This window comes from Takifugu flavidus, chromosome 4, assembly GCF_003711565.1.
Source record: "Takifugu flavidus isolate HTHZ2018 chromosome 4, ASM371156v2, whole genome shotgun sequence".
Classification (NCBI taxonomy): domain Eukaryota; kingdom Metazoa; phylum Chordata; class Actinopteri; order Tetraodontiformes; family Tetraodontidae; genus Takifugu; species Takifugu flavidus.
Window position 1 is genome coordinate 10,200,679 of NC_079523.1, and position 24,068 is coordinate 10,224,746.

A 24,068-nucleotide genomic window follows, 5' to 3' on the forward strand; every position below is an offset into this window, starting at 1 on the left:
TGTGAATGTTTTACAAATACTCCTCAGATCATGTTACACAGACGAGTCGTGACCCACGCCAGCTGTAGTAAAAAAACATTTATTTTTCCCAGTCTTTATAGTGACAGTTTTTTGTTTTTTTTGATGAAGCAGTAGTACAGAGGCCAGCACCCGTTCTTACTGGGATTAGTACACGTTAACTCGACTGCTATGCAGCGATCCAGGTGGCAGTAGTAGAACATCTGAGGTCACTCACCACTCGTTTCCTCACACATCTCACACACTGCTGACGGCTGGAGACTGACTATTCCTGTCTGATGTCAGAGCACAGCGCCCACTGTGGATGAGCTGATCATCGTGACATTAACTGCTTTTTGACGCATGTACAGTAAGATACCAACAAAAACAAAGCATGGGATTAATATGGTAAAATATGCCAAAAAAAAGATGCCATGTGCATCTGTAATAGATAATATAGCACCAGTGATTTATACAATCATCAATGTTCTTTGGAGTATAGTCAACCGTACACAGATATAGAAAAATAAAAGAACAAACATAGGAAATCAGACACACAAGTGCTTTAAGCACGGGAGTAATGACTCGTACATGAGGATCATAGAGAATGAGATGGTAAGGGGATGTAGAGTGCGGCAGTATCCGGGCAGATAGAATCCCTGACGTCCACGTTCCATCAGCAGCCTCCACAGCTTTTCCCACAGCTTCCTCCCAGCGATGAGCAGCCGCCACTCAGTGCTGCCACCCCGCAGCGAGAGAACTGATCACGACACAGGTCCGCTGGACACACACACACGCACAAGTTCAAATTAGCTGCTGTGAAGCACCAACGAGCGAGAGGACACGCAGCCAACCCACCTCTGAGCAGCTCTTCGTGTGCACACACGGTCCTCACACACACCTCTTTGTTGATGACATACACTCGTCGCAAACTGAATGAAGAACATAGTCAAACATCAAGTCGGGATAACCTACAGAGGAGTCGCTCTTCCTCCTCCAGACAGTCTGGCTTAAATTCAAAGCCAATAATGAATGAACAGGTGTGTAGTTAATCATCTGAAAATGTGCCAATTTGTGCCATCAAAATCAACCGTTGTCTAACAGCATTAATAATTAAGACCATCTGTGATGACATCACTAAGACCATTATCAGGGACACCATTAGTAATATCATCAAGATCATTAAGTCGCGCCATTGGTCACATCTTGAGTAACAGCGGGGGGGAAGGGGGGGGGGGGGGGGCATACCTGTAGAAGCAGAGGCTGTTCAGACACTGTTTGCATGGCTTGTGAACAGAGTAGAGTCTGGTGCAGGGATACTGCTCCTCCCTGCAATCTGGACACCAACAGCACCATCAGATCCACTAAACTACTGCCTGGTTACCAGCCAACTGCTGCCTTTCTTACCCAGAGGGCCGGGCTCTGTGGGCTCCGTCACCAGGTCAGACTCTGATATCGCACGTGTATAAATGAGTCACTGACCAACATCTTAAACATCAGAATTCAGACTGGAAGAGAGCGTCCACCCACCTGGCTTCTCTGGACGAACCCCCGGCTTGCCCTGAAGCAGCTGAAACTGAGAATCTGTGGTTTCTGAACAGCAAAGAGGGGAGTTCATATTTTAAAACATGTTCTAATATAATGTAAATATAGATGAGGAATATTCATCTGAAACTGAAAGGACTTTACCAGGAAAATAATCTAGCCCAAAGTCCTCTGGAACAAAGAAAGGAGAGAAAATGATTAATCGTCTCCAACACACAGAATGAAGCACCTTCACACAAGAAGTGCACGTTGAAGAGTGTGGCCGTGCGCAGTAATGGCCTTTGCATGCAAGATGTTTACGAAAGAACAAGAAGTTTTAGCCGTGGTTAAAGCCGTTCTCAACACGCGGGAGAGGTGGTCCTCGAGGCTAGGTGATACATCGGGGAGCAATGGAGAACACATGTGCAGAGCTGGAACAATTAAAGCCAATGTTCTTCTAACCAACTCACCCAAAAAAGGGAAGGGTTCCTGGTACTGGGCCTGGGCGAGCAGCACAGCTGTGGACGGTTTGTGACGACAGTGAAACACAAGTCATGAAAACGGGCGAAACAGTCGACACTCAAGTGCTACTCTCCTGACAACCCCATCCAGGACCGTACCTCTGTATCGTCCTCGACTACTCAAAGGTAAACGATTTCACAACGTTCAATACGGCAAATTAGGCAGGTCGTTATAGCAGCCGCCGTGTTAGTGTTGGACCAAAATCAGCCTGTTTCCAGTTGCACACGCAAGGATGACCTCAATCTCCTGCTGGCAGGAGCGCAACTGGCCACAGACTGTGGTCGTTTCACCGATTGTGGCCAGATGGCGCAGGATGGCGGCGTTACCTGGCATGCAGATTAGAAGGAGGACTCTCATGGTCACTCTGGGCGGGAGGTAGACTGCCTGGAACACTGGGGGGGGGGGGGGGGGGGGATAAGGAGAGCGTTAACCATCAAAAGTGATTAGGAGGAATGAAGTGTGCAGTCTGGCTGGTCCTCCTCGCTATTTTCCCTGCCCTCTCTCACCTTACCGCCCGCTGTGACCCCCCCCCCCATGTCCTCCCTCCTCCTATGGCCCCAAATAACCAGGGCCAGAGGAAGAAAGGGGGAGAAAACCCAAAGCAAGAATGCAGCGCCTCGGCCTTCCGAAGAACAATCTCTCTGCTTTCCTGCTCTTGCGCTGCGGCAGACGGTCCCAGAGCTGCATTCCAGGAGAAGAAACAGAGGACCCCTGGAACCCACCCTCCTCTCTCCGTTCCCCCCCCTCCCTCCTTTATTCCCTCTGTCTCCACAGCCGTCGTTTCCCTTCTGACACCCTCGCTGACCCTCTCCCTCTTTCTTTCTCCCTCGCTTCATTGGTCGAAAAGAGCCGCTCGGGTTTGGCGGCTAAAGACGCATCAACAGCGCCGTCGGCCATCGAGATTCAAACCTGCGACCGAGCAGCCCGTCGGTGCTTTAAACTGAGTGGAAAAATATGCATCCGTCTCCTCGAAGCTCCCACTTTTTCTTCAGCTGCGTGCAGATGCTGGAGTCCAAAATTGAATAAGCATCAATAAATCTTTAAATGTTTGTATGTGTTCCAACATCACACACACACACACACACACACACACACACACACACACACACACACACACACACACACACTCATTCTTTTTGTACATCACAGTGGCTATCAGAAACCATATGTTTTCACAGCACACATCTGGGACAGATTACCCCCCCCCCTCTTTTTTTTCTCAACTAGTTGCAGCCTTCCCATCTAGAGACCCCAACTCCCTCTCATCTACACACGCGCACGCACACGTAGCCGTTTGAAAGAAGGGGGACCAGAGGATGTGCTGCTGTTTTCTGTTGATGTAGTTAGCTGTAAGGTATTTATGGCAGCCTGAACAAACAAATACATACATAAACCTAGAAAGGCCTCGCTACATGCCCTCTTTGAACCTTTGAGTGTGTGCGTGCGTGCGTGCGTGCGTGTGCTTGTCCAGTCCCTCCTCCTTCTTCTCTCCAGTGAAAACACAGGACCACATGTCAGCTTTCAACAGCCTCAACGTTCGCGTAGATTAACAATTAACCAGTTTGCTGAAAGGCTGAGACGCGGATCGAGGAATCCCCTTCTAACCTCGGATCCCGCTCCCCGTCCCCCATCACAAACGGAAGCAAAGTTTACAGTTTAGGACGGAACGCGCCTGCGATGCAAACACAAGTAGGTGCAGCTAAGAATGTGGGGGAAAGGTGCAGGCAAAAAGCGGCATTCTCACCAAAGGTCGACTCGGTTTGCTCCGACTGTCTTCTGCTCTCATGAGTCCTGGGAGTGCAGAAGGACCTCGCAGCGCCACATTGTACCACCCCGCATCTGTAGTCTCCTCCCCGTCCAGTCCCAGCCTCCAGCAACCAGAAGAAAGCCCGAGTCTGCCAGAACCTCTCGACTCATGGCCCATCTGCCACTGTTAGTACAGTTTCTGCACTTTTATTCCGCCTCAATATCACGAATCCAATAAAACCGCAACGCAACGATGTGGAAATCCGTGTTAAATAGTGAATGCAAGGACAATGTAGTGAATGTCACCCCTCAAAAGATTTACTGGATCACTCGAGTTAACAGCCAAGAGATCTAAACATCATTCAAATCTTCAGCATTTTCTAGTATCTAACGTGTCTACTAGGGGGCGTTTTTATATTTACTTAGTTATTTTATTCACGCGTAAATGGAAAGTGGAATCCACGTCAAACTATGCGTAAAACAAAATTAATAAATGGTATTGTTGAAATCCTATATAGTATATAATCGCAAGAGGAGACACCAATGCTCTGCAGCTCTGCTGGGTGTTTGTAAATCCAATTTAGCTCCTATAGTCTCAAATATGCACTTTTAAACCAGATCCCATGTGATTTGCGTTTAAACGGGCGCTGCAAACTGAGACATAGCAGTTTAATGGATTCCTACATGGATCGCATCCATTGTTTTTAGTTTTGAACTTTGACAGGCAGCATGTATTCTGATCGTTTTATCTCCAGTCAAGATTTTTTCACCATTATTTCCCGTTTTTACTCGATTATCATATACTGCACGTTTGCAGCAAAGCATCTATCAACAAGCACCTGTCTAAGACATTGGGCTACACACTTTAATTACACTTAACACTTATTTCTAAGAGCTTAGAGGAACATTGTCAATACGTCTGTGCAGTCCAGTTTCTTAGAATGGTGCTGCCGTCGCAGCTGGACATTGAGGACAGTGACACCTAGAGGCCAACCTACTCACTGCTACAGAGAATGGATGTGTAGATTGAAGACAGAAAAATAAGCAGAGGAGATTTATGCGGTTCGACGATTTATTCCATCAAAACAAGTTGCGGATGGCATGCAGAAGGATCTGAGGGACCATGTGACACGTGTCTCTGAGGCTTAAGGAAAGAGCAACAAGCGCTAAAAATGTAAGAAAGCTGCTTCCTTGTCATCTCTCAACAATGCACAAGCACACAGGAATAACAGTTGGAGATAAATACATCTGTTACAGTATAAGACTCACACACACTCTCTTGCATTCATACTGTACATGTGCGTTTAAGTAACACCTGCTCCTCCCACCACACACGCAGACACACACCTCTAGCGGAGAGTGCAGCATGTGCGAACTGTGAGCAGCTGTACAGGCCCTTCAGACCTAATGAGCAGTTTAATCAATACATAATTCAATCAATGAGGGTGGTACACAACATCTAGGGGAGTTTCAGGCGGTGGCGGCCTTCTTCTCCTTGTATGTGGCCATCATTTTCTTAATTTCAGCGATCGCTTTTCCTGGGTTCAGACCCTAAAGCAGTAATAACAATCTTAGATTAGCAGTGATCAATAATATTTAAAAACCAGGAAGTGGAATATTTGTGTGCTGACAGGTTACCTTTGGACAGGTCTTAGTGCAGTTCATGATAGTGTGGCAGCGGTAGAGCGAGAACGGGTCCTGCAGCTTGGACAGACGCTCCTCCGTGAAATCGTCTCGGGAGTCGATCATCCAACGATACGCCTGAGGGGTAAAAGGACGCAGCGCCCGTCAGCTGCACCGTTCGTGGGGACGTCCGACCCGTGGATTCGGCGCTCACCTGCATTAGTACGGCGGGGCCGAGGTACTTGTCTCCGTTCCACCAGTAGCTGGGGCAGCTGGTGCTACAGCAGGCACACAGGATACACTCATACAGGCCATCCTGCAGCAGATCAGTTATTAGAATATGATTATTATACATCAGATTATTGGTCTCACACGATCACAACAGCAGAATTCTATGGCGACAAAGACAAAAATGTACCAGTTTCTGTCTGTCCTGCACAGACTGCAGGTACTGCTCCTTCCCTTCATTGGCCTCATCCTTCTTCTTCAGGTAGGGTTCAATTGACTTGTACTGGGCATAGAAGTTACTCATGTCCTACAAACACAAACAATCCAATCAGCTGTATAACGGCACTGGTGCTGACACACTCCTCATGCTTATGCTATTAAAGTTGTGTAAATGGATTGTTTCTGGCTGCTGGTGGGCACCCTGACCCGATGCCAGAGCATTACCACAGGGGAGGGTCTCAATCCATTCTCCCATCACTCGTTAACAAGACCCTGATACATGAAGTTAAACTGTGGTAATCTGGTAGCCAGTGAATAAGAGTGAGCACTCTCCATATTGTTCATGGACCTTGTTTAGTTTTTGGCTTCTTCTGTTAGACATTTGGGCCACGCAAAGCCACGTAACTGTAGCGTGTATCTGTTGACTGGCAGACAATAAATAAAACTCTGAAGTTATTTCTTATAAACAAACCTCAGATATTTAACATGTATGTTGTGTAAGAGCAGAGCTATTGAGCTTCAGTTAATGTTAGTGAGAGTCATCGTTTACTCACAGGCACCAGGTCCTTCACCACATACATATGTGGCAGAGGGTAGATCTTGGTTGGTTTGCTGGTGTTGGTGTCAATCTTGTTCAGACAGGCAAGCGTATTGCCTCCGTTAATGTTCATTGCACACGACCCACAAATACCTTCATTTAAACAAACACACAAATGAAGAACCTGCATGTAGAATCTGTTAAGGTAACTGACCCTGTTACTGACCCTCTCTGCAGGAGCGGCGAAAGGTCAGAGTCGAATCGATCTCATTTTTGATTTTGATCAGAGCATCGAGAACCATTGGTCCACAACTACAGGAACAGAAACCAGACTGGGTTAGAAAAGGAACAGATGGGATTTCTGCTTTTTTTTTTTCTCGTCAAAAAAAATTCCAGATAGTTTAATGGATGGAAGATAGAGAGAACTACCAATGAAATATTTTATAGCATGAGAAGAGACTACGTCGCCAGACAGACGACACAGCGCTGTCAGCCGTTCACTTGTATGTAACTTACGTGTTGAGGTCGATGTCGTATGTCTGCATGCGAGGTTTGTCCCCTGGAGTGTCTGGGTCCCACCTGTACACCTGAAACTTCTTTATTCGTGGCTGTGCTGCCGGAGCTGCTGCTGTCTGGGCATATCGCACTGCCTGAATAACACACACCAAATTTAAAATGAAAAAGAAAATTCACAACATTGTTTAAAATGAAAACTGTTTAAAACGACTAATTGGTGCTGTGATCTGTTTTAGAGTTTAAAGTTCATTGATAAAAGGAAACTGAGCTGCTTGAAGTGATGCATTCACGTCATCGGTAATAACAGTTCTGTAACCTTCCTTTCTAATTAACTCACCTGTGTAGTTACAGAGCAGGTACTGTTATTACCGCATGCTGTGGAGGTAGCAAGTTTTTAGGTTTAGTTTGTCTCTTATAATAATTTAAAGTTTCAGCAGTGCATTTAATTTTAGTTTTGCAGTCGATAAGGAAAATGAGACTTTACTGGGGCAAAAAAAATAGGTGGTTAAGAGAAAAGGCGACATATAAAAAGGAGCAATTCTGCCTGGACTGATTTATAAACAACTAAGGATTAACTGGGCATTATTTAAGTCTGGCTGGACGAGTTTGTTAAAGGCTAAATTAGATTCAATGTATAGACGGAGCCCGCCGACACAAGGTGCTGCATTCAAGTGTCGGTCTGCCTCAAACAGCACCACCGACGGAGGCTCGAACCTACAACAGTGGCTCGATAACTCTTTATTAAATTAAGTGATTGTCAACATACCACAGGCCCTGTGGTGGAGCGGAACGCCAAAACAGCACAGCGGCTCAAGGACGTGAAGCCAGCTCCCGACATGTTGGATCACCGTGACCTTACAGTGGAAGCAATCCCAGCATCCACTCCGACTGCGTCATACCGTTAGGAGAGGCGCCTGTTTTGCTTCACGCTGTCTCCCGTTCCCCCGCCTTGGTGAGAAGAGGAAATTGGGTTAAAATATTGGATTCGCCTTTTGAAATTTTCTTTATTTCCCTCATATTACCATAACTGCCCTTTGTAGCGGACCCCAACTTAATAACGACGCTAAATCTCTTTGCATCAGTAAAGCCAGGGAGGTTAAAAGTGACGGCACACGTACTCCAGATATCGTGGTTCATAAAACGAACCAAACACTAAACTCCTCTGTCAGCCGTGGGTTCGGCGTGTGAACCGGACATATGCAACATTGTCTCCGTAGAGAATCTACTATTGGTTTCCACAAAGGACCTCTGGGTTCAGGGGTGCATTTAAGCAGCAGACATGGTATTCTTGACGGTATCGTCTTGGATTAGAAACCGAGGACCTGACAGATACTGGAAAGTTCAAGAACTTCTCAAACATGCACGGGTAAGGACGTGACTATGCTCTGGAGGAAACGAGGCATGGTTTCATCTTTACAGTGTTTTCTGTGGCGTTACTACATTTAAAATAATATTTTCCCTCTCATAATCAGCAAGTCGTTTGTTGTCCCCCCGTGGTTTCCTTTAACAGCATTTCAGAGGCAGAAAGAACCGGTGCTACAGTCTGGCGGTCCGGGCGGTCAGACGAGCCTTCGTGTACGCCACCAAATCTCGGGTGCTTAAAAAACGCAACATGAGAACGGTGAGAACAGAATATTGTAAAAGGTGTTTTGGGAAATAATCGTCATGTCTTTTATGCACCAAAGCCACCCAACTTTTTGGCAGCACACTCGTTAATCCAACCAAAATCTCTAACTTAATGTTACAGCGTTTAGGTGCTAATACACAGGTGAACAAGGCAATTCAAGTTGCCAATGATATTTTTTCTACTTTTATTAATCCAGCTGTGGATCTCACGCATTGCCGCAGCATCACGAGAGCATGGCATGAAGTATCCCGTCCTGGTGCACAACCTTGCCAAGGTCAGTTCCATTACCACTTTCTTCTTTGTGTATTCTGCAGTCATTTTCATGAATACTAAGTGTCCCCCCTCTCTGTGTGCTTACAGAGCAGCGTGCAACTCAACAGACGCGTTATCAGCGAGATGGCGATCACAGAACCCCGCACATTCCTCTCACTTGCAAAACTGGCACAAGCGCGGAGAGAGGAAGGTTTCCTGGCAGCACTGGGTGACGGCAAAGAGCCCGACGGGGTCTTTTCTCGTATACCTCTATCACGTTAAAGGACTTTGTGGATATTACAGTTGCTATGTGCTATTGGCGAATGGTTTTGCAGATATTCCTCAAAGGGTTTCACACACATGCATGATTCAGGTGTTGCGTCGGTTAATCACTTTCATATAAACATTTAAGGCGGTGTAACAGTTCATAGTATTTATTAATGTACATACAGGTAACAGAATGTTTCGTCATACTACAAAGTTACTCCATTCATCATCCGACTGTGCTTACCATAAAAATATCCTGACTTCAAGGGGTTTAAGTTGACTACGTCATGCAACATGTGTATGCATATATTTATTGTATACGTGTTTACCCATCCACTGATTTTATGCAATTCAGAGATTATTCTTGTTGGATTATTTTAATCTCTTTAGGGTTTCATATGACCTGTTCCAAGAAACATACACAGCGTCGCCCTGTACACTAACAACATCCCAGTCATCTAATAATCCAAAAGAATTGCTAATGAACACGTTACAGTTGCCGTTTGGCCCTCTGAGCTGCAAATTCCTTAAGTCTGATAATCAAAATTGTCCATTTTCACAAAGCATCTTGTGTGTATCAAATGCAGTGTGTGTATAAGTTGTAATGATTTTGTCTTTCATGGAAAGAACAAACAATTATTTGCCATTTTTGTGGATTTTTTTTAACATTCATTAAACACTTTGATATGTAATTGTTTTGACTGGCCTTGTTTTTTCTGAATGAAAAATATTGCTGGAAGGTAGATTTCTATAGCATTCTGAACAGCATCGTGTTTTTTTATACTATAATTTTAAGGGCGATTTAAATTTTTATATCAACTTGTTCGATTAAATATTTCGTAAGGGAAACAACCGAGTTAGAACAAACTGCCTGATGCAACTAAAGGACACCTTCGTGTTTGACCCTCGGCTGTCGCCGTACCCATTCTGGGCGGGGCTTAAAGAATGACCTCTGCAGAAGTCTTCTGCTGAAACAGCCAATCAGGAGGATCCTTGTTCGCTGGTAGCTAATCACCGTTGACGTTGTTCGACCTTCCCGATGCGCATGCGCAGATTGTTCCGGCGAAACGCGTGTGGAGGAAGAGCGGTGTGACAGTTCTCTTGCCGTTGCTACACAGAACCGGAGAATTGTCCTCTATTAGCAATTTTATTGAAAATGTCGTGGCTGTTTGGTTTGAATAAGGGGCAGCCTGAAGTACCCCCTGGCCTCCCAGCTCAACCAGAACCACCACCACCACCGGCCGGAGGTTCCAGTGGCGGTGGAGATAAACCCAAGGACAAATGGAGCAACTTCGATCCCACCGGGCTGGAGCGGGCTGCACAGGCGGCAAAGGAACTCGACAAGTCCCGTAAGTATCGGAGAATCAACACCTGAGAGCTCCGTGGCTGGTGCACTAAATGCCCCTCCAGTTTATATTAAGTGCTAATAGGCAAACATTAAGATCGTGTTTCGTTAAGGAGGGTGGAGTGTTCATGAGGAGGTTCATGGTTGCCCCACTCCTTCATAAATTCAGAGAATGGCCCTCAGCAAACACTTATATGGGTTATATTTGATCATGTGGAGCGCGTTGGAGCTCCTGTTACCAACAACATGCAACATCATGCTTCTTACCTCCATTCAAACTAGTAGGTGTTCAAAGGTCACCACTCTTGTGTCTAGATTGATTTTTTTTTCTCAACACAAATGCAGTGGTTTGCAGGTCAGTGTGTTTACATGCATCTCCTGCGTTTCCACGCGACATAATTGTAATCAATGTGACGTCAGACATTTATTTGTCACTATTATGTTATGGATGTCACTTATGTCCTCCATCATCTCCCCTCTTACATGCATCAGGCCATGCCAAGGAGGCTCTGGATCTGGCTCGGATGCAGGAGCAGACCTCTCATTTGGAGTATCAAAGTAAAATTAAGGTACTACAGAACTCATACTGTCAAAAAGATGTAGTTAAAACTCTCTTTCTTGGGGCTCATGGCTCAAATGTGTCCGTCACTCATCTCCAGTAGTTTCCTGTGTTCAGCAGCATCATTTCCTTTGCTCCTTCATCAGGAATATGAAGCAGCTGTTGAGCAGCTGAAAGGGGACCAAATACGTACCCAGGCTGAAGAGAGGAGGAAAACTCTGAATGAGGAGACCAAACAGAATCAAGCGGTGAGAGCGAAAATCTTGTTAATAAAATATTAAAACAGCAAATCAGCTGCTAATGTTTTTGTGGTGTTTTACTAGTGCCTCAATAGCTGACCTTTGATTTTATTTTACTTGGCTTTTGGATATTAGGCCACTTTTCTTTATCTATCAACCAGTCCGAAGTGTAAATTTCTTTAAGGTATTATTAAGATACAGTGCAAACTCCCAGGAAACATGTATATATAAATTAATTGGTCTTAAAAATGGTGTCACTTATCAACGTTTTCATTTGGTTCTTTGCAGAGAGCTCAGTATCAAGATAAATTGGCCAGACAGCGTTATGAAGACCAACTTCGGCAGCAGGTGAGGCCGTCTTCTAATGCTCATTTTCTTGCTCAACTTCCATTCGTGTCATCCCATTTCCATTTCTTGTGCCGATCACTGGTGTAGCCTACAGCAGTTAGTGGAATGCTGGGCAAGTGTGTAAGACATCAAAAAGTGGTCTCTCTTTTTTCCAACAGCAAGCTCTGAATGAGGAAAATCTCCGCAAACAGGAGGAGTCCGTACAGAAACAGGAGGCCATGAGAAAAGGTACGCCTCTCACCACTGTTGCAGCAAAGGCCAGATGCTGTGAAACAGTGTGGGATTATGTGCATTTGTTGTGTTGGGTGATTTTTCTACAGCGACGATAGAGCACGAGATGGAGCTGAGGCATAAGAACGAGCTCCTGCGTATTGAGGCAGAGGCTAAAGCACGAGGGCGCGTGGAGAGGGAGAATGCCGACATCATCCGCGAGCAGATCCGTCTGAAGGCTGCTGAACACAGACAAACTGTCCTGGAGTCCATTAAGTAAGATTTCAAATGTTGCTTCAAGAATGATTTAGTATGGGTGAAGGGTGCAGTCTTTCAGCCTGCAGTGCTCCACCATTTTGCCTTAAATGAATATTTAAAACCTATAAATCTTGCTTGTTTAGGACTGCAGGCGCTGTCTTTGGAGAAGGATTCAGGGCCTTTGTGTCAGACTGGGACAAAGTCACAGCCACTGTGAGCCACACTCTGTTATCACTGTTACTGTTATTCACAGATAAATTCACTGTTAATGAGTTTATTTGTCAGTTTTTCCTCACACTTATCCATCCACGTGCTGGCACCCTTGTGCTGTAATAGGGTTTTAATATCAGCGTGTTGGTCCATCACTAGGTGGCAGGTCTGACGCTTTTAGCTGTGGGCGTCTATTCAGCCCGGAACGCCACGGCGGTGGCGGGGCGTTACATCGAGGCCAGGCTCGGGAAGCCATCGTTGGTGCGGGAAACATCAAGATTCACTGTAGGGGAGGCAATGAAGCATCCCATCAAGGTAGTTAAGCAGTTCGGACGATGCTGATGTTTTCAACAGAAAAAAAACACCAACTAATTTTACCGTTTCTGTCCACCTGAAACTGTAAAGACCGCCAAGCGTCTGAAGAGCAAACCTCAAGATGCCCTGGAGGGAGTTGTGCTCAGCGTAAGTGGATGCAGAAAGGGCTGCCTGAACATGAACGTTTTGCATCTTCAAATTAGGTAATCACTTATGTCTGCCTCTGTCAGCCTTCGTTGGAGGAGCGCGTGCGTGACATTGCCATAGCAACAAGGAATACGAGGCAGAACAGAGGCCTGTACAGGAACGTCCTCATGTACGGTCCTCCAGGCACTGGCAAAACTCTGTTTGCTAAGGTAAGCTCGCGTCATCGCGCGCTGTCGGACATGAATGAGGAAAGTCAAGCTGTTGCATAACTTATGGAGCTTCTTTTGCATCGAGTAGAAGTTGGCAGTGCATTCTGGGATGGACTACGCCATTATGACTGGTGGTGATGTTGCGCCGATGGGCCGTGACGGCGTGACCGCCATGCACAAAGTGTTCGACTGGGCTAGCACGAGCCGGCACGGGTAGGCCGCCCACTGTTGCTGTAACTGCCGTCAACACAAAATCATCATGTAAAGATGGTTGGTTTTACTCTTTTTCAGACTTCTGCTTTTCGTTGATGAAGCTGATGCATTCCTTCGTAAGCGATCCACTGTAAGTCTGCGCATTTTTGACTCAAACCTTGTTCTACTTTTTGAAATCTAACTGTTGGGGCGGACTCGTTCTTTCAGGAGAAGATCAGTGAAGACCTCAGAGCCACCCTGAATGCCTTCTTGTATCGCACTGGAGAACAGAGCAACAAGTAAACATTGATCTTCTGCTCACAATTACATGTTTAAATTGTTAATTGTCAACACAACTCTGGTTCCCTGCCTGCAGGTTCATGCTGGTCTTGGCCAGTAACCAGCCTGAGCAGTTTGACTGGGCCATCAATGACCGTATAGACGAGATAGTAAACTTTGCCCTGCCAGGTCCCGAGGAGAGGGAACGACTGGTGCGGTTGTACTTTGACAAATATGTGCTGGAGCCGGCCACTGGGGGGAGACAGTGAGTATAACCCTGATGGAACTGATGGTCGGTAATTGTGGTGACATTCCGATGGAAAAGAAAACATCTGTGTTGCTTGTTTGTGCAGGAGGATGAAGCTGGCTCAGTTTGACTATGGTAAAAAATGCTCCGAGATAGCGAAGCGGACAGAGGGAATGTCTGGAAGAGAGATCTCCAAACTGGGGGTGGCCTGGCAGGTAGGTTTATTGTTCTGTTTCGGAATTTAAAATCACTCTTTTGCCATGTTATAATCCAAATACCTCATTGCCCCTTCCAGGCAGCGGCATATTCCTCTGAAGATGGCGTCCTGACGGAGGCTATGATCGATGCCCGCGTTGACGATGCCGTCAAGCAGCACCATCAGAAGATGGATTGGCTGCGCGGGGAGGAGGAGGCCCAGTCCCTCACACCTCCCCCAGCCAGGGCCACAACCACTGGTGGGAAAATGGGCTTTAATCTGCCCCTCAGCAGCACCCCACAGACTGAACACATGATCGCTCCTGCGTTAGAGATGTACGCCAAACAAGAATCCAGAGGTGCGCCTGAAACACACCAGTCGGCAGAAGGTGGAGTTCCAGCAGGACAGGACTGTAGAGACACTGCCAGCGGAGAAGCTGCTTCCTCTGACAGTGAGAACAAAGAGAAAGACGAAAATAGTGCTTCCCGTCCCCCGAAGGATGGAACTCCAGTTTGAAGAGCCGTCCCTGGTTCTGAAGATTGGTGTAAAGGTCGTCCAACTGGTTGGGCCGTTTACGACAGCGTAGAATCCAGCCGGCGATAAAGATTTAAAAACAAACTTCGTCTGTCTTTGTTCTAATATATCAAGTCTTGAAGAAAGTGTACTGAGCAGTTTAGAGGACAGCGGAGCAGGATTAAATCACTGAAGCCCTGGTGTTATTACAGGTTTATTACAGACATCATAGTGCTGAGTCTGTATCATACTGGATTAGATTGAAATGTTGTAATCTGTGGGGTGGGGGGTGTCACACCTGAAATTTAGAAGAACTGATCTCATTACTTGAAATTTCAAATAAAGAACATAAAACCACCTGAATTTTGTTTTGTGATGTTTATAATAAATCGCTGCAGCATCGACCCTGTGACCCCCGTGCGAATGTTTGCTCACAGTGTTTCTCTTTAAACTGCAAAATTAAACTAACACTGAAGTGTCGGGTAGGTAAATATACACGATCTTGCCTGGAAATAAAGTTGTGATGTAATCAAAGAGGAAAATGAGCGCCGTTAAGTCTGATGGCTTCAAAAATGCCCATTTTTATTTTCCGTACATACAATAAAATGAAATCGAGCTAAATGTGATTGAACGATGGACCCAGACTTCACAGCTGCACGTTTCATGGCCCACTGACGAATCTTCACGCTTGTCCTTTATAATCTCGAGAGTTCGCGTCATCTGCAGTCGCCCGATCGATAAACAGCTGGAGGCTGTTCAATTAAAAGTTTAGGCAGATGTTTTAGATCCTGAGCTGTTGTCTTCCATCTTCCAGATCTGTTCAGGTTTCTTTTGTCTTGCTGTGCTATGAATTTGTCACTTCTGAGCAAATAATGAGTCAATTTTTCATTTTGTAGGTTCTACACAAAATCAGGCACTCTGAGATGAACTCGCAGCTTACAAATCATTACAATGCATCAAGTATTTACAATAAAAATGGGGGGGGGGGGGGGTTGTGTTTAAATATTAACACATACTGGAAACAAAATGAGGGCAGATCCTTGGGTTCTCTCAGCCATCAACACTCTAAATTATCCATATCTACATATAGTTGTACATAAACATACTCCATTTTCCACATTTGCAGTCACTCAAAAGAAATTCAATTTTACAAATAAGCGCAAATTAATCTATTCATATATCAGGAGATTTAAATCCGTATAAAGTTAGATGATCATCGTGATCTCTGAAGGAGCCAGAGATCCAGAGGTGAGATTTGTGGTCCTCCCTGAGGAGATGACAGGTGACGTTTCATGACTGGGGTGGAGGACGACTTTAACCTTTCACCCAGCGGGGGAAAGGCAGAGCAGCAAGTCCATCCTCTCAACAGAGGAGAAAATAAAATAAAATATCACTATCCTGTCCAAAAGCAGCCATTTCTGAGGTCCTGGACTGAAGATGCTGCGTATGCACGGTGCTGTAAACTGAGGAGCTGTGCGTGTCCACAAACTGATTGTAATTTGGTTCTGTTTATTGCAGTTGTGATGTGTGTCAGTAGAAGCAGACGGTGTGAAGGAAAGGCCTGTTACTCTTCTCCTCGAACTCTTGGAGGAGCTCCTCTATTTCGTTCTCCATGTCTTCTGTGTGCTGGATCTGCAGGGTTAGAAATGGAAGCACATTTAAAAAATTAGTTGTTTTTTTTGAGTTGTTCTTTTCAAAATGCTGTGAATGTACAATGGCATTGACCAAGTGTTGGTGGGAGACACTCACACACTGACACAGCTCACAGATGAGGAAGGCGCCCAGCGTGGCCTCCTCGTGGTTATCCTGAATATCTACATTGATGACGTGAACAGGCTGCAGAGTCTCCTGCTCTCTTGAATTCAGATCTGAAGAACAGCAAAGGTTGGAGAAACTGTAGAAACTCGGGCTAATCGTGGTCATAGAAGTAGATTTTTGTTTTTTTTTTTTGCAGTTTCTGATTTATCATTCACAGCCACATTTAATAAGAGAAACCTCACCCTCCACCACTTGGTCATAGACTCTCTCTTCACAGGTGATGACCAGGTCGAACCTGTCCTTGCAGTTTTGAAAGCGCTCAGGCTTTGTTTTAATGCGTTTGTTGCGGTCCAGCATGTGCAAAATGCCGTTCTGTGTGTATCTGAAGAGTGAGGTCAAGGAACAAAAGCAAGGAGCAGGAAAGACAACTGAGAGAACAGTGCATTCATAAGAGATGGGCATTTCATCAACAGGATATATTGTTTTTGGATGGGTAACAAACACGTGCATATGTTGAGGTTATTCAGTGCGTTTTTATGAATGAGGCCATTCAGTTTCACGGAGTGGCTTTGAAAGCGCGCGGCAGCGCCCTCTGGTGGCACACGGATATATTACAACGCATTAATTTTAAACGGGGGGGGGGGGAATGTTAACGTTCAGTGCAACCCAGTACTCTAATATTTATGTCATGTGATGCACTGACAAATAATGTATGGCAAGATTAAAGTAACTAAGCACTCCTCTGATGGGTTTGAGTTCTCTGGGCAGCATATGTGAACGCTTTCTCGTTAACCAGTCACCTACCATGAGCTAAATTTTAAAGAAATCCATGCCAAGTCATGAATACAAAATGTTGAGTTTATGTTTAAGAGACAGAGTACATTTTTCTCCGCCCACGTTACATCGGAATGAGACAACTAAATAACATTGTGCAATACATCACCTTAACCACGTGAGGGGGTGCTCAACACATATTAAGCACTCAGCACCGGTGTTCGTTAAGCTTCGTTTATAAAGGGTATTTAGGGATTTGCATATAATCCAATTTCAACCTGAAACATAGTAAAAACACAGCAATAATACAAGTACGAAAATAAAATAAAGAATCTCTGTGGAAGAACTCTGTAACCTGCAGCATTTACACTAGACTTCACATCAGGGTACTTTTGAGTGCTACAATTAGCACCAGGCTCCTGATGCACGGGGATAATTGTAAGATACCAAGGGAAGTGGTTACTGCAGGATTAGAATACAGCCAATAATGTCAAAGGTCTAATAAAACCTTTAAGATTTCCATTATTGTTGTACAGTAAAATGTTCATACCTGCTTGAATACTTTTTCACCTTTCCTGGAGCTAGCTTTTGTTCAGTGTTGTAATTACCTTTTTTTTTTTTTTTAAAGGAAATATATGTCACGATACGTTTACTCTACTAGTAACAGCAACCATCTGCTCATAGACAACCTTTTATATTCAAACTGCACTTTCTGCTGTTTACCACTGTCCTTAAGGTTTATTACACCGCGTCTAACAGATTTAAAATCCCTGCATGTGTGTTACCCATTGATGCAGTCCCATGTGTTGTGCTGTCCAAAAGTCACCACACTGGATGAACTCCAAGAAAGAGCCCCGTCTATAGAATGCATGGGCCATGTTTACTTGACTGGCGTCCAGTTTTTGATGCAAATTGTGTGCGTGTGCGAATGTGTGGAGAAGTGCGTGAGAAGGGGATACAGTTCCTTGTCCTTGCGGACCAAGTCGTTGTACATCTGTACATATGTTGTTTTGAAGTCATACACATTTGGCTTATCCGGGGTCGGACCAGGTAGCTTCACATGAGACCCCGTCCCAAATGATCGTACGTCAAATCCTCGTTTGCTGCAAAAAAACGAAAAGAATAAGACAGCAAATTACATATTGATTTGCAGCAAAAACAAAGGCGACACAAAGTGACTTGCATTTTGCCTCATCTCGCTGGATTTGGATACATGTACAACCACCACGTTTCTAATTATTTTGAGTACCGGCTTTTCCAAAACATTTGAAAGTCTCTCAGCTCAAATATGCAGTACAATCAAATAGATGATGGAACCCTCAAATACACCATCAATTCTATTTTAGAACACTAAGAACAAATGGGAAAGAATTAAAGTAGAATAGCAGCAGCCTCTCTGAGGACAAGCCCCTTGATGATAGGAATAACCAGATGTATTTCTAATAACCAAAGGCAATCCAGGGTACTGCACCGCACTAGAGGCGCATGTTTCCTAAAGATGAAATCTGGATGATAGTGGATCAAACGCCTAGAATCTAAGGTGCATTTGCACCCTCTCTTCTACAGGGGGCGCTGTGGGGGTGAAATTAAGAACTGACATAATCAAAGAATCCCCCCCCCTCCAAAAAGATCCTCACACTCAAAAAAGAAAAAATAATAATCATCTGGCATAAAATACATATGACAGCCAGATACACCGTGTGAAAAGTAAGCTAGACTGTGAACAGGACGCAGGGCCGGGTCCATTGTTCCTCGGCATTGCGACTCTCTTGGACCCGGTGGGCCCGGTGGAGGAGACATGATCACCAAAGATCGGTGCAAAGAACGACCCAGAAACCACAAATACTGCGATCACTTCATCGTTGGTTCCACGATCTTCTTTTCCCGTTGGGTCATCTTTACCTGAGAATATTGTGCGCTTCCATACTGCGGTTCTGGTTGCTAGAGCACACAACCGCTACACGCAGCGGGTGGCTCGGCATTGCGACTCTCTTGGATGGAACTAACAAATACGCGCGGCTGACGACGAATTAATAGCGTTGGTACTGTGAGGAAAGAATATTCGAAAACCCCAATTTGTTATGCAAAGTAAAGAAAATCGACGACAACTATTACTGCGTGCTTGATTCGGCTACTACTAGGCAGGAAGTTAAAATGGCGGAGCCGTTTGTGCGCCTTCTTCCTCTTTCCGGGTTTCCCGGCGTTACCAGCGTATACCGCCCCCTTCTGTTCAAGAGGCGCATCGTGATGCCGCACACGTTTCACCTTTGCCGTGTCTTTATAAAATGGTTAAAGGTTAAAGTTGGTCAAAGGTTAAAGTTGGAATTCTGTTACTAAAGAATCAATATTAAACCCCCCTGAATATCTTCTGGTAAACATGAGGTCTGTGGAATATTCTGTGTACTCATGCTTTCAGAAGCCGTTTACCTGTTACAGTCTGATAAATTCTTAGTGATGGCAAAATTGATTATCAACACAAAGATAAGAACAACTGTGACGTCTAGAAATGACCTCTTTATAATTTATTAAGCCATGACACAGGCATTCTAATGGCACAGTAAGAAGAGAATCAGCAACAGACGGGACTGCCATTTAAAAAAACCCAAAAGCATGTGTGTCAATTATCTGCCAATAACAGAGAAAAACATTGTGAGTTAGTCAAATGGGTTAATGTCACTGTTAAGTTTTATTTTCTCATGTTAGGGACAAAAACAAGACTAGTCTGTACATGTACCCAGAATGCACATTTGGTAAACGACCACTGTTCCTGGTGCAAGCATGTCATTGTATTGCTCTATATAAGCTGCCACTACACAGACTGACAGACGCGATTAATTTAAAAAAAACAAAAAAAACAAAGTAAACTCCTGTGTTATTTCAGTACTTTTGGTTCAGTGCATCATTGCAGAGGTTAACAAGGCATGTTATTTGCAGAGCCACAGTAGATTGTGCTTCAATTCTATTTAAACAACATGTGTACATTATATGGCTGACTGGAAATAAGTATGACTGGTGAGGAGGGATTAGACGTTGTCGTGGGGAACGTTAGATATTGCATCAGTGATGCGTACGGGTGCGGTAGGAGTAAGTGTGCTGTGTTGTAGGACTCATGATGTTTTCTGTGATGTATGCCACCAGCAAGCAAATGATGACCAGCATCACACAAATAGCTCCCCCCACTGTTGTCATGGCAATGACAATGTCCTGCATCCCAGATGGAGACAAGGTGAACTCCACACAGTTCTGCCGGTCTACTTCCTGAGGTGGACTGGAACGAGCCAGGGAGCGCAGGCAGATGCGGTAAGGGATCCTCTCATGCAGCTCAGTCAGGAGGAAGTCTCTGCAGCCTGGTCCAAGAAGGACGCCGGCACACTCGAACTGAGTGTAACTTCCATTCCACCAGCAGCTCAGCTCATAGCCCCGGCGTCTGCGGCCATGCCCACCGACAGCGCCCCCTCTTAGTCTTTCCTCTTTTGTTAAATTTGTCCCAGGTCCCCTGCTGCTCATCCCCACAGCGGTGCCATCTTCAGCGGCTGTGTTCGCTTTATCCTGCTGCCACTGTAACAGCACGCTGCCATTGATGAGTATGTTCGCCACCAGGTTTTCCATAGTCAACACTGTCCTGCAGTCTCCCTTATGACACTTGTAGCCATGCAGGGTGTGACGAAAACACAACTTTCCCCCGATTCCCCCCTCCATCACTCTGTAGGCACACAGCGGTGACGCCCCTGCTCCTGGGCTTTCATGAATCACAGTAGAAACGATGCCTTTTCTGGTATTTGAAGAAGTCCTGCTTGTTTCTTCAGGCTTTGCTGATGTTCTCCTGCCGTGGCTTTGTTTGCCATAAGAGATGCTGCGATTACTCTCGCTGACCCAGTTTTGGGGCGTCCCCAAGTTATTCCTGCCCCTCTCCTCCGATGATGGGGACGGCGTGGATGATGCTGGGCTGCTGTGACCAGACGCGGCTCTCTGGTGTGACGTGAACAGAAGGAGCGCCGACAAGGCGATCAGAGACTGTGGGCTTTTCATGTCACTTCCTGTCGTCGAATTATATTCTGTCACAGTGAATCATATGGGCGACGACCGAAGGCACAAGATCAGCTCTGCCTCAACGCACACGGATTAGGCGGCACAAATCGAGATAAAGCATCCATGGAGGGTCGGAGAGGGTCCGCTTCTGCGGCAGAAATGACATTTAATGACGAGGGCATGCAGCCAGTCAGACATCCGAGTATGACCTTGATAAAGGGTCGTTTTTGCATCAAAGCCTGTTAGCTGGCGCAGGTTCCCGATTTCCCGAACAACAACACTTACTTGTCTGGGTGGGAATGGAGTCGTCCTGCCGCGTCGCCGGATTTTGCGCTCTTCTTTCCGCCTGGCCCCGCGTGCAGGCTTCTGACGCCGAGAGTTCACGTAGCTGTAGCGCGCTTGGGAGCGTGGGTGCGTGCACAAAATAGTTGTGGTCATCAGTAGTTGGTGTGTGAGTCATCATCCCACACAGCGCTCCAGGTGTGTGTCAAGAACAGAGACAACAGGAGCGGTGCGGACAACAGATGCACCGTTTCAGCCGAACTTTCTGCACCATCTGATATTTTTTATTTTTGGTTCATCCCCACCAGTCTCTGCACGGTCCGAGGGCTGCAGTTCGGCTGGTCCTGCAGCGGTTTCAAACGGGAAATCTAGAATACACAATAGAGACACAAACACGCATTCAATACTTTTGACAAGAGTTCTCAAAGCTTTCCTTTGAATCTCACTCTTGCTGCCGTTTTAAGCTGACGCCTTTAAGAAATGTAACAAAGCAGATATATCAGCTCACCGATTTGTTGGTGCAATTGTGCACCTGCAACAGGCTGTGCAAAGAGAAGCAAATTAAGTTGTGTCGAGGTTTCACTGATGTGAGTGTTGGGCGTTTCTATACTGGGTATGCAGAAGAGAAGGAGGCTGCAGTAATGTCTGAAAATGGTGACCCAAAGGTACCGCTGCCTCATCCGAGAAAACCGTAATTTAATAATCATTTTAAGCGCTTACGTGATATAATACAAAGCAATAATAGACTCGCCCCCATGAGAGAAGCAGCCCAGTAAACAAACGGCATCATGGCAGCGTGCTGATATCAGGGGAAAAGTGCTGCGTCAGTGGAACAGGCTGTTCCCTGGAGATGGCACCGCCGCGTACATGATGATCACAGATACAAGCTAAAGAGTCAATAAAGTCTTCCTTGTGTTTTAATGATTCAGTCTGGCTTTTTCTTCCTTCGTGGATAAAACAACAACGTCAAAGCAGCAAATCAGTTAAATGCTGATCGAGAAGGCAAGAAAATAGAGGGAAATGTGAGAAATCAAAGCTGTCCTTTTTAAAAATTATAATATTTTTCAAGAATAAGTCAACAAAAAATAATTATGTTTTTTATAAATTACTGACACATTGAGTATTTTTGTGTTTGTTTATCATTCGATAACATAGAGCCTCTTTTTAAACCCTTCCTTTGTCGTCCCGCTGTACAATCCAATCCATCTTTTGTTCTACTGTCAAGCAGCCAAATTTTGCCTGTCTGTCAAAATTTTGCTCTCAATACATCCAGTAAGGAAGCAGATCTGGCAAGACCACTAAGCTGTGTGACTGGTGATACACATGCAACCACAACGGAAATAAATGATGGTTAGCATTAAACCTGCAGTGACCCACGAAGGGGGAAAATGCCGAGTCATGCACCGACATCAGGCTAAATTGACCTTGAGTGTGTTCAGCAACAAAGGATGAGTAACATCATCTTGTTGTTCGCCTCTCTGTCCATATAAAACACAAGCCGTCGGCAGCATCTCCCCATTGGAGGTGCAGAGAAAGGAACCATGTCGCCCCGTGGAAGGTGACGCCATGTCTGAGGTCCTCACCGTAGATGCTATTTTATTTGGACTGTTGGTCTTTTCTGGCATCCTGGGGAACTTCCTGGTCATCCATGTGGTGAGATAGTGTGGAATGTTTGATGTGCTGATTGAGGTAGACGTCAGTGTTATTTTGGGGTCTGTTCTGGTTCAGGTTTTGCAGGCTGCCTTTCAGAGTGCTTCTCGGAGGCTCCCGCTCTCTGACACCATTCTGGTGCACCTGTCTCTGGCCAACCTGCTGACCTCACTGTTCCGCACGGTGCCCATCTTCGTGTCTGACCTGGGCTCGGATGTGTCTCTGTCTCCAGGATGGTGCCAGGTCTTCATGCTGCTGTGGGTGTGGTGGCGGGCTGTGGGCTGCTGGCTGACTCTGGCCCTCAGCATCTTCCACTGCACCACCCTCAAACGGCAGCGTCTCTACATGGGGCCTGACATGCAGCGGCGTGAGAGGCGGCGCATGTGGGTGATTTTAGGGCTGGTTTGGGGGCTAAACCTGGCCTTCTCTATCCCAGCTCTGATCTACAGCACTCACGTGCACGGGAACGCCACTGTAGAACTGATGGTGATCAGCTGCACCACCAGACCCCTGCTGGGCTGCATCTGGGAGTTCCCCACCGCCCAGCAGGGCTCCGCATTCGCCTCCGCCTCGCTGGCCCTCAATGAGGTGCTGCCGCTGGTGCTGATGGTCTGCACCAACCTGGCCACCCTGCACGCCCTGGCGAAGCACATCCGAGCTGTTATGTCCAGCAGCCAGCCTGGAGGCTCCCACGTGGAGCTGGACAAGCACCTCTCCACCGAACGCAAAGCGGCGCAAGTCATCATGCTGCTGGTCTCGCTTTTCGTCGTCTGCTGGGTGCTGCAGGTCGCCGCGGTAACATATTACAACCATGACAGAGGACACCACGCCGAGGGGCTTCTGACTGTGGCTCACTTTTCTGCCTCTCTGTTTGTGGGGTTCAGCCCCATGGTGGTGGCTCTGGGACACAGCAAGCTACGGCGAAGGATCTCCAGTATGATGCTGGGCTGGTGTCAGTGTTTTAAAGGCCGCAGTGAAGATGATCCCCCAAACACAAGAGCAGCAAAAATTATTTCCTTTGTTCAGCATAAACAATAAAGTACTACAGAGATGCCTGCCTTGGCATATAAGATTTAGCTGAATTCCCATTGTTTTTGCCACAATATTAGCTTTTGATCTCTCACAGTAACTAATAAATTTACTGAAATATTTCCAGATTTGATCTATAAACCTTTGAAGCCTAAATGTATATATTCCTTGCACAGAGCAAAACGTGCTGCATCATTTGTTGTCAAGTATATTGAAGCAT

The 24,068-nt window shown here is 45.8% G+C and overlaps 7 protein-coding genes across 9 annotated transcripts; 3 read left to right on the forward strand and 4 right to left on the reverse strand.

Annotated features, from left to right (window-relative positions):
* Positions 1-63: 63 nt before the first annotated feature.
* Positions 64-3,931, reverse strand: mfap2 (microfibril associated protein 2). Of its 2 annotated transcripts, XM_057029433.1 has the most exons (9): positions 3,788-3,929; positions 2,370-2,435; positions 1,992-2,039; positions 1,687-1,713; positions 1,528-1,590; positions 1,405-1,446; positions 1,246-1,333; positions 856-929; positions 64-777 (listed from the first exon to the last, which is right to left on the reverse strand). In XM_057029433.1, the coding sequence occupies exons 2-9, from the start codon at positions 2,398-2,400 to the stop codon at positions 674-676; spliced, it is 477 nt and encodes a 158-aa protein (XP_056885413.1). In that variant the 5' UTR covers positions 2,401-2,435; positions 3,788-3,929; the 3' UTR covers positions 64-673. The 2 variants fall into 2 exon arrangements, with proteins under 2 accessions (XP_056885413.1, XP_056885414.1); XM_057029434.1 differs by lacking the exon at positions 1,992-2,039 and having other exon boundaries at positions 3,788-3,931.
* A 912-nt stretch (positions 3,932-4,843) lies between these two features.
* On the reverse strand, positions 4,844-7,838 carry sdhb (succinate dehydrogenase complex, subunit B, iron sulfur (Ip)). Its single transcript, XM_057030677.1, has 8 exons — positions 7,680-7,838; positions 6,914-7,047; positions 6,624-6,709; positions 6,414-6,550; positions 5,831-5,947; positions 5,627-5,728; positions 5,428-5,550; positions 4,844-5,340 (listed from the first exon to the last, which is right to left on the reverse strand). Exons 1-8 carry the CDS (start codon positions 7,749-7,751, stop codon positions 5,260-5,262), a joined length of 852 nt encoding a protein of 283 aa, XP_056886657.1. The 5' UTR covers positions 7,752-7,838; the 3' UTR covers positions 4,844-5,259.
* Positions 7,839-8,064: 226 nt separating this feature from the next.
* On the forward strand, positions 8,065-9,751 carry mrpl20 (mitochondrial ribosomal protein L20). The gene is made up of 4 exons (XM_057030678.1): positions 8,065-8,279; positions 8,424-8,534; positions 8,737-8,814; positions 8,901-9,751. Exons 1-4 carry the CDS (start codon positions 8,193-8,195, stop codon positions 9,072-9,074), a joined length of 450 nt encoding a protein of 149 aa, XP_056886658.1. The 5' UTR covers positions 8,065-8,192; the 3' UTR covers positions 9,075-9,751.
* A 349-nt stretch (positions 9,752-10,100) lies between these two features.
* atad3 (ATPase family AAA domain containing 3) lies at positions 10,101-14,689 on the forward strand. Its single transcript, XM_057029897.1, has 16 exons — positions 10,101-10,408; positions 10,897-10,973; positions 11,110-11,211; positions 11,491-11,550; positions 11,709-11,778; positions 11,871-12,036; positions 12,162-12,231; positions 12,388-12,543; positions 12,634-12,690; positions 12,774-12,899; positions 12,988-13,112; positions 13,191-13,242; positions 13,320-13,390; positions 13,468-13,635; positions 13,724-13,832; positions 13,913-14,689. The coding sequence occupies exons 1-16, from the start codon at positions 10,216-10,218 to the stop codon at positions 14,327-14,329; spliced, it is 2,019 nt and encodes a 672-aa protein (XP_056885877.1). The 5' UTR covers positions 10,101-10,215; the 3' UTR covers positions 14,330-14,689.
* Positions 14,690-14,877: 188 nt separating this feature from the next.
* On the reverse strand, positions 14,878-19,054 carry ssu72 (SSU72 homolog, RNA polymerase II CTD phosphatase). The gene is made up of 5 exons (XM_057029900.1): positions 18,761-19,054; positions 17,818-17,961; positions 16,327-16,466; positions 16,076-16,194; positions 14,878-15,958 (listed from the first exon to the last, which is right to left on the reverse strand). Exons 1-5 carry the CDS (start codon positions 18,838-18,840, stop codon positions 15,857-15,859), a joined length of 585 nt encoding a protein of 194 aa, XP_056885880.1. The 5' UTR covers positions 18,841-19,054; the 3' UTR covers positions 14,878-15,856.
* Positions 19,055-19,365: 311 nt separating this feature from the next.
* fndc10 (fibronectin type III domain containing 10) lies at positions 19,366-21,967 on the reverse strand. Of its 2 annotated transcripts, none has more exons than XM_057029899.1 (2): positions 21,678-21,967; positions 19,366-21,537 (listed from the first exon to the last, which is right to left on the reverse strand). In XM_057029899.1, the coding sequence occupies exon 2, from the start codon at positions 20,885-20,887 to the stop codon at positions 19,916-19,918; it is 972 nt and encodes a 323-aa protein (XP_056885879.1). In that variant the 5' UTR covers positions 20,888-21,537; positions 21,678-21,967; the 3' UTR covers positions 19,366-19,915. The 2 variants fall into 2 exon arrangements, with proteins under 2 accessions (XP_056885879.1, XP_056885878.1); XM_057029898.1 differs by having other exon boundaries at positions 19,366-21,035; positions 21,173-21,967.
* A 721-nt stretch (positions 21,968-22,688) lies between these two features.
* LOC130524585 (olfactory receptor class A-like protein 4) lies at positions 22,689-24,063 on the forward strand. The gene has a single exon (XM_057030848.1). The coding sequence runs from the start codon at positions 22,838-22,840 to the stop codon at positions 23,855-23,857; it is 1,020 nt and encodes a 339-aa protein (XP_056886828.1). The 5' UTR covers positions 22,689-22,837; the 3' UTR covers positions 23,858-24,063.
* Positions 24,064-24,068: the final 5 nt, after the last annotated feature.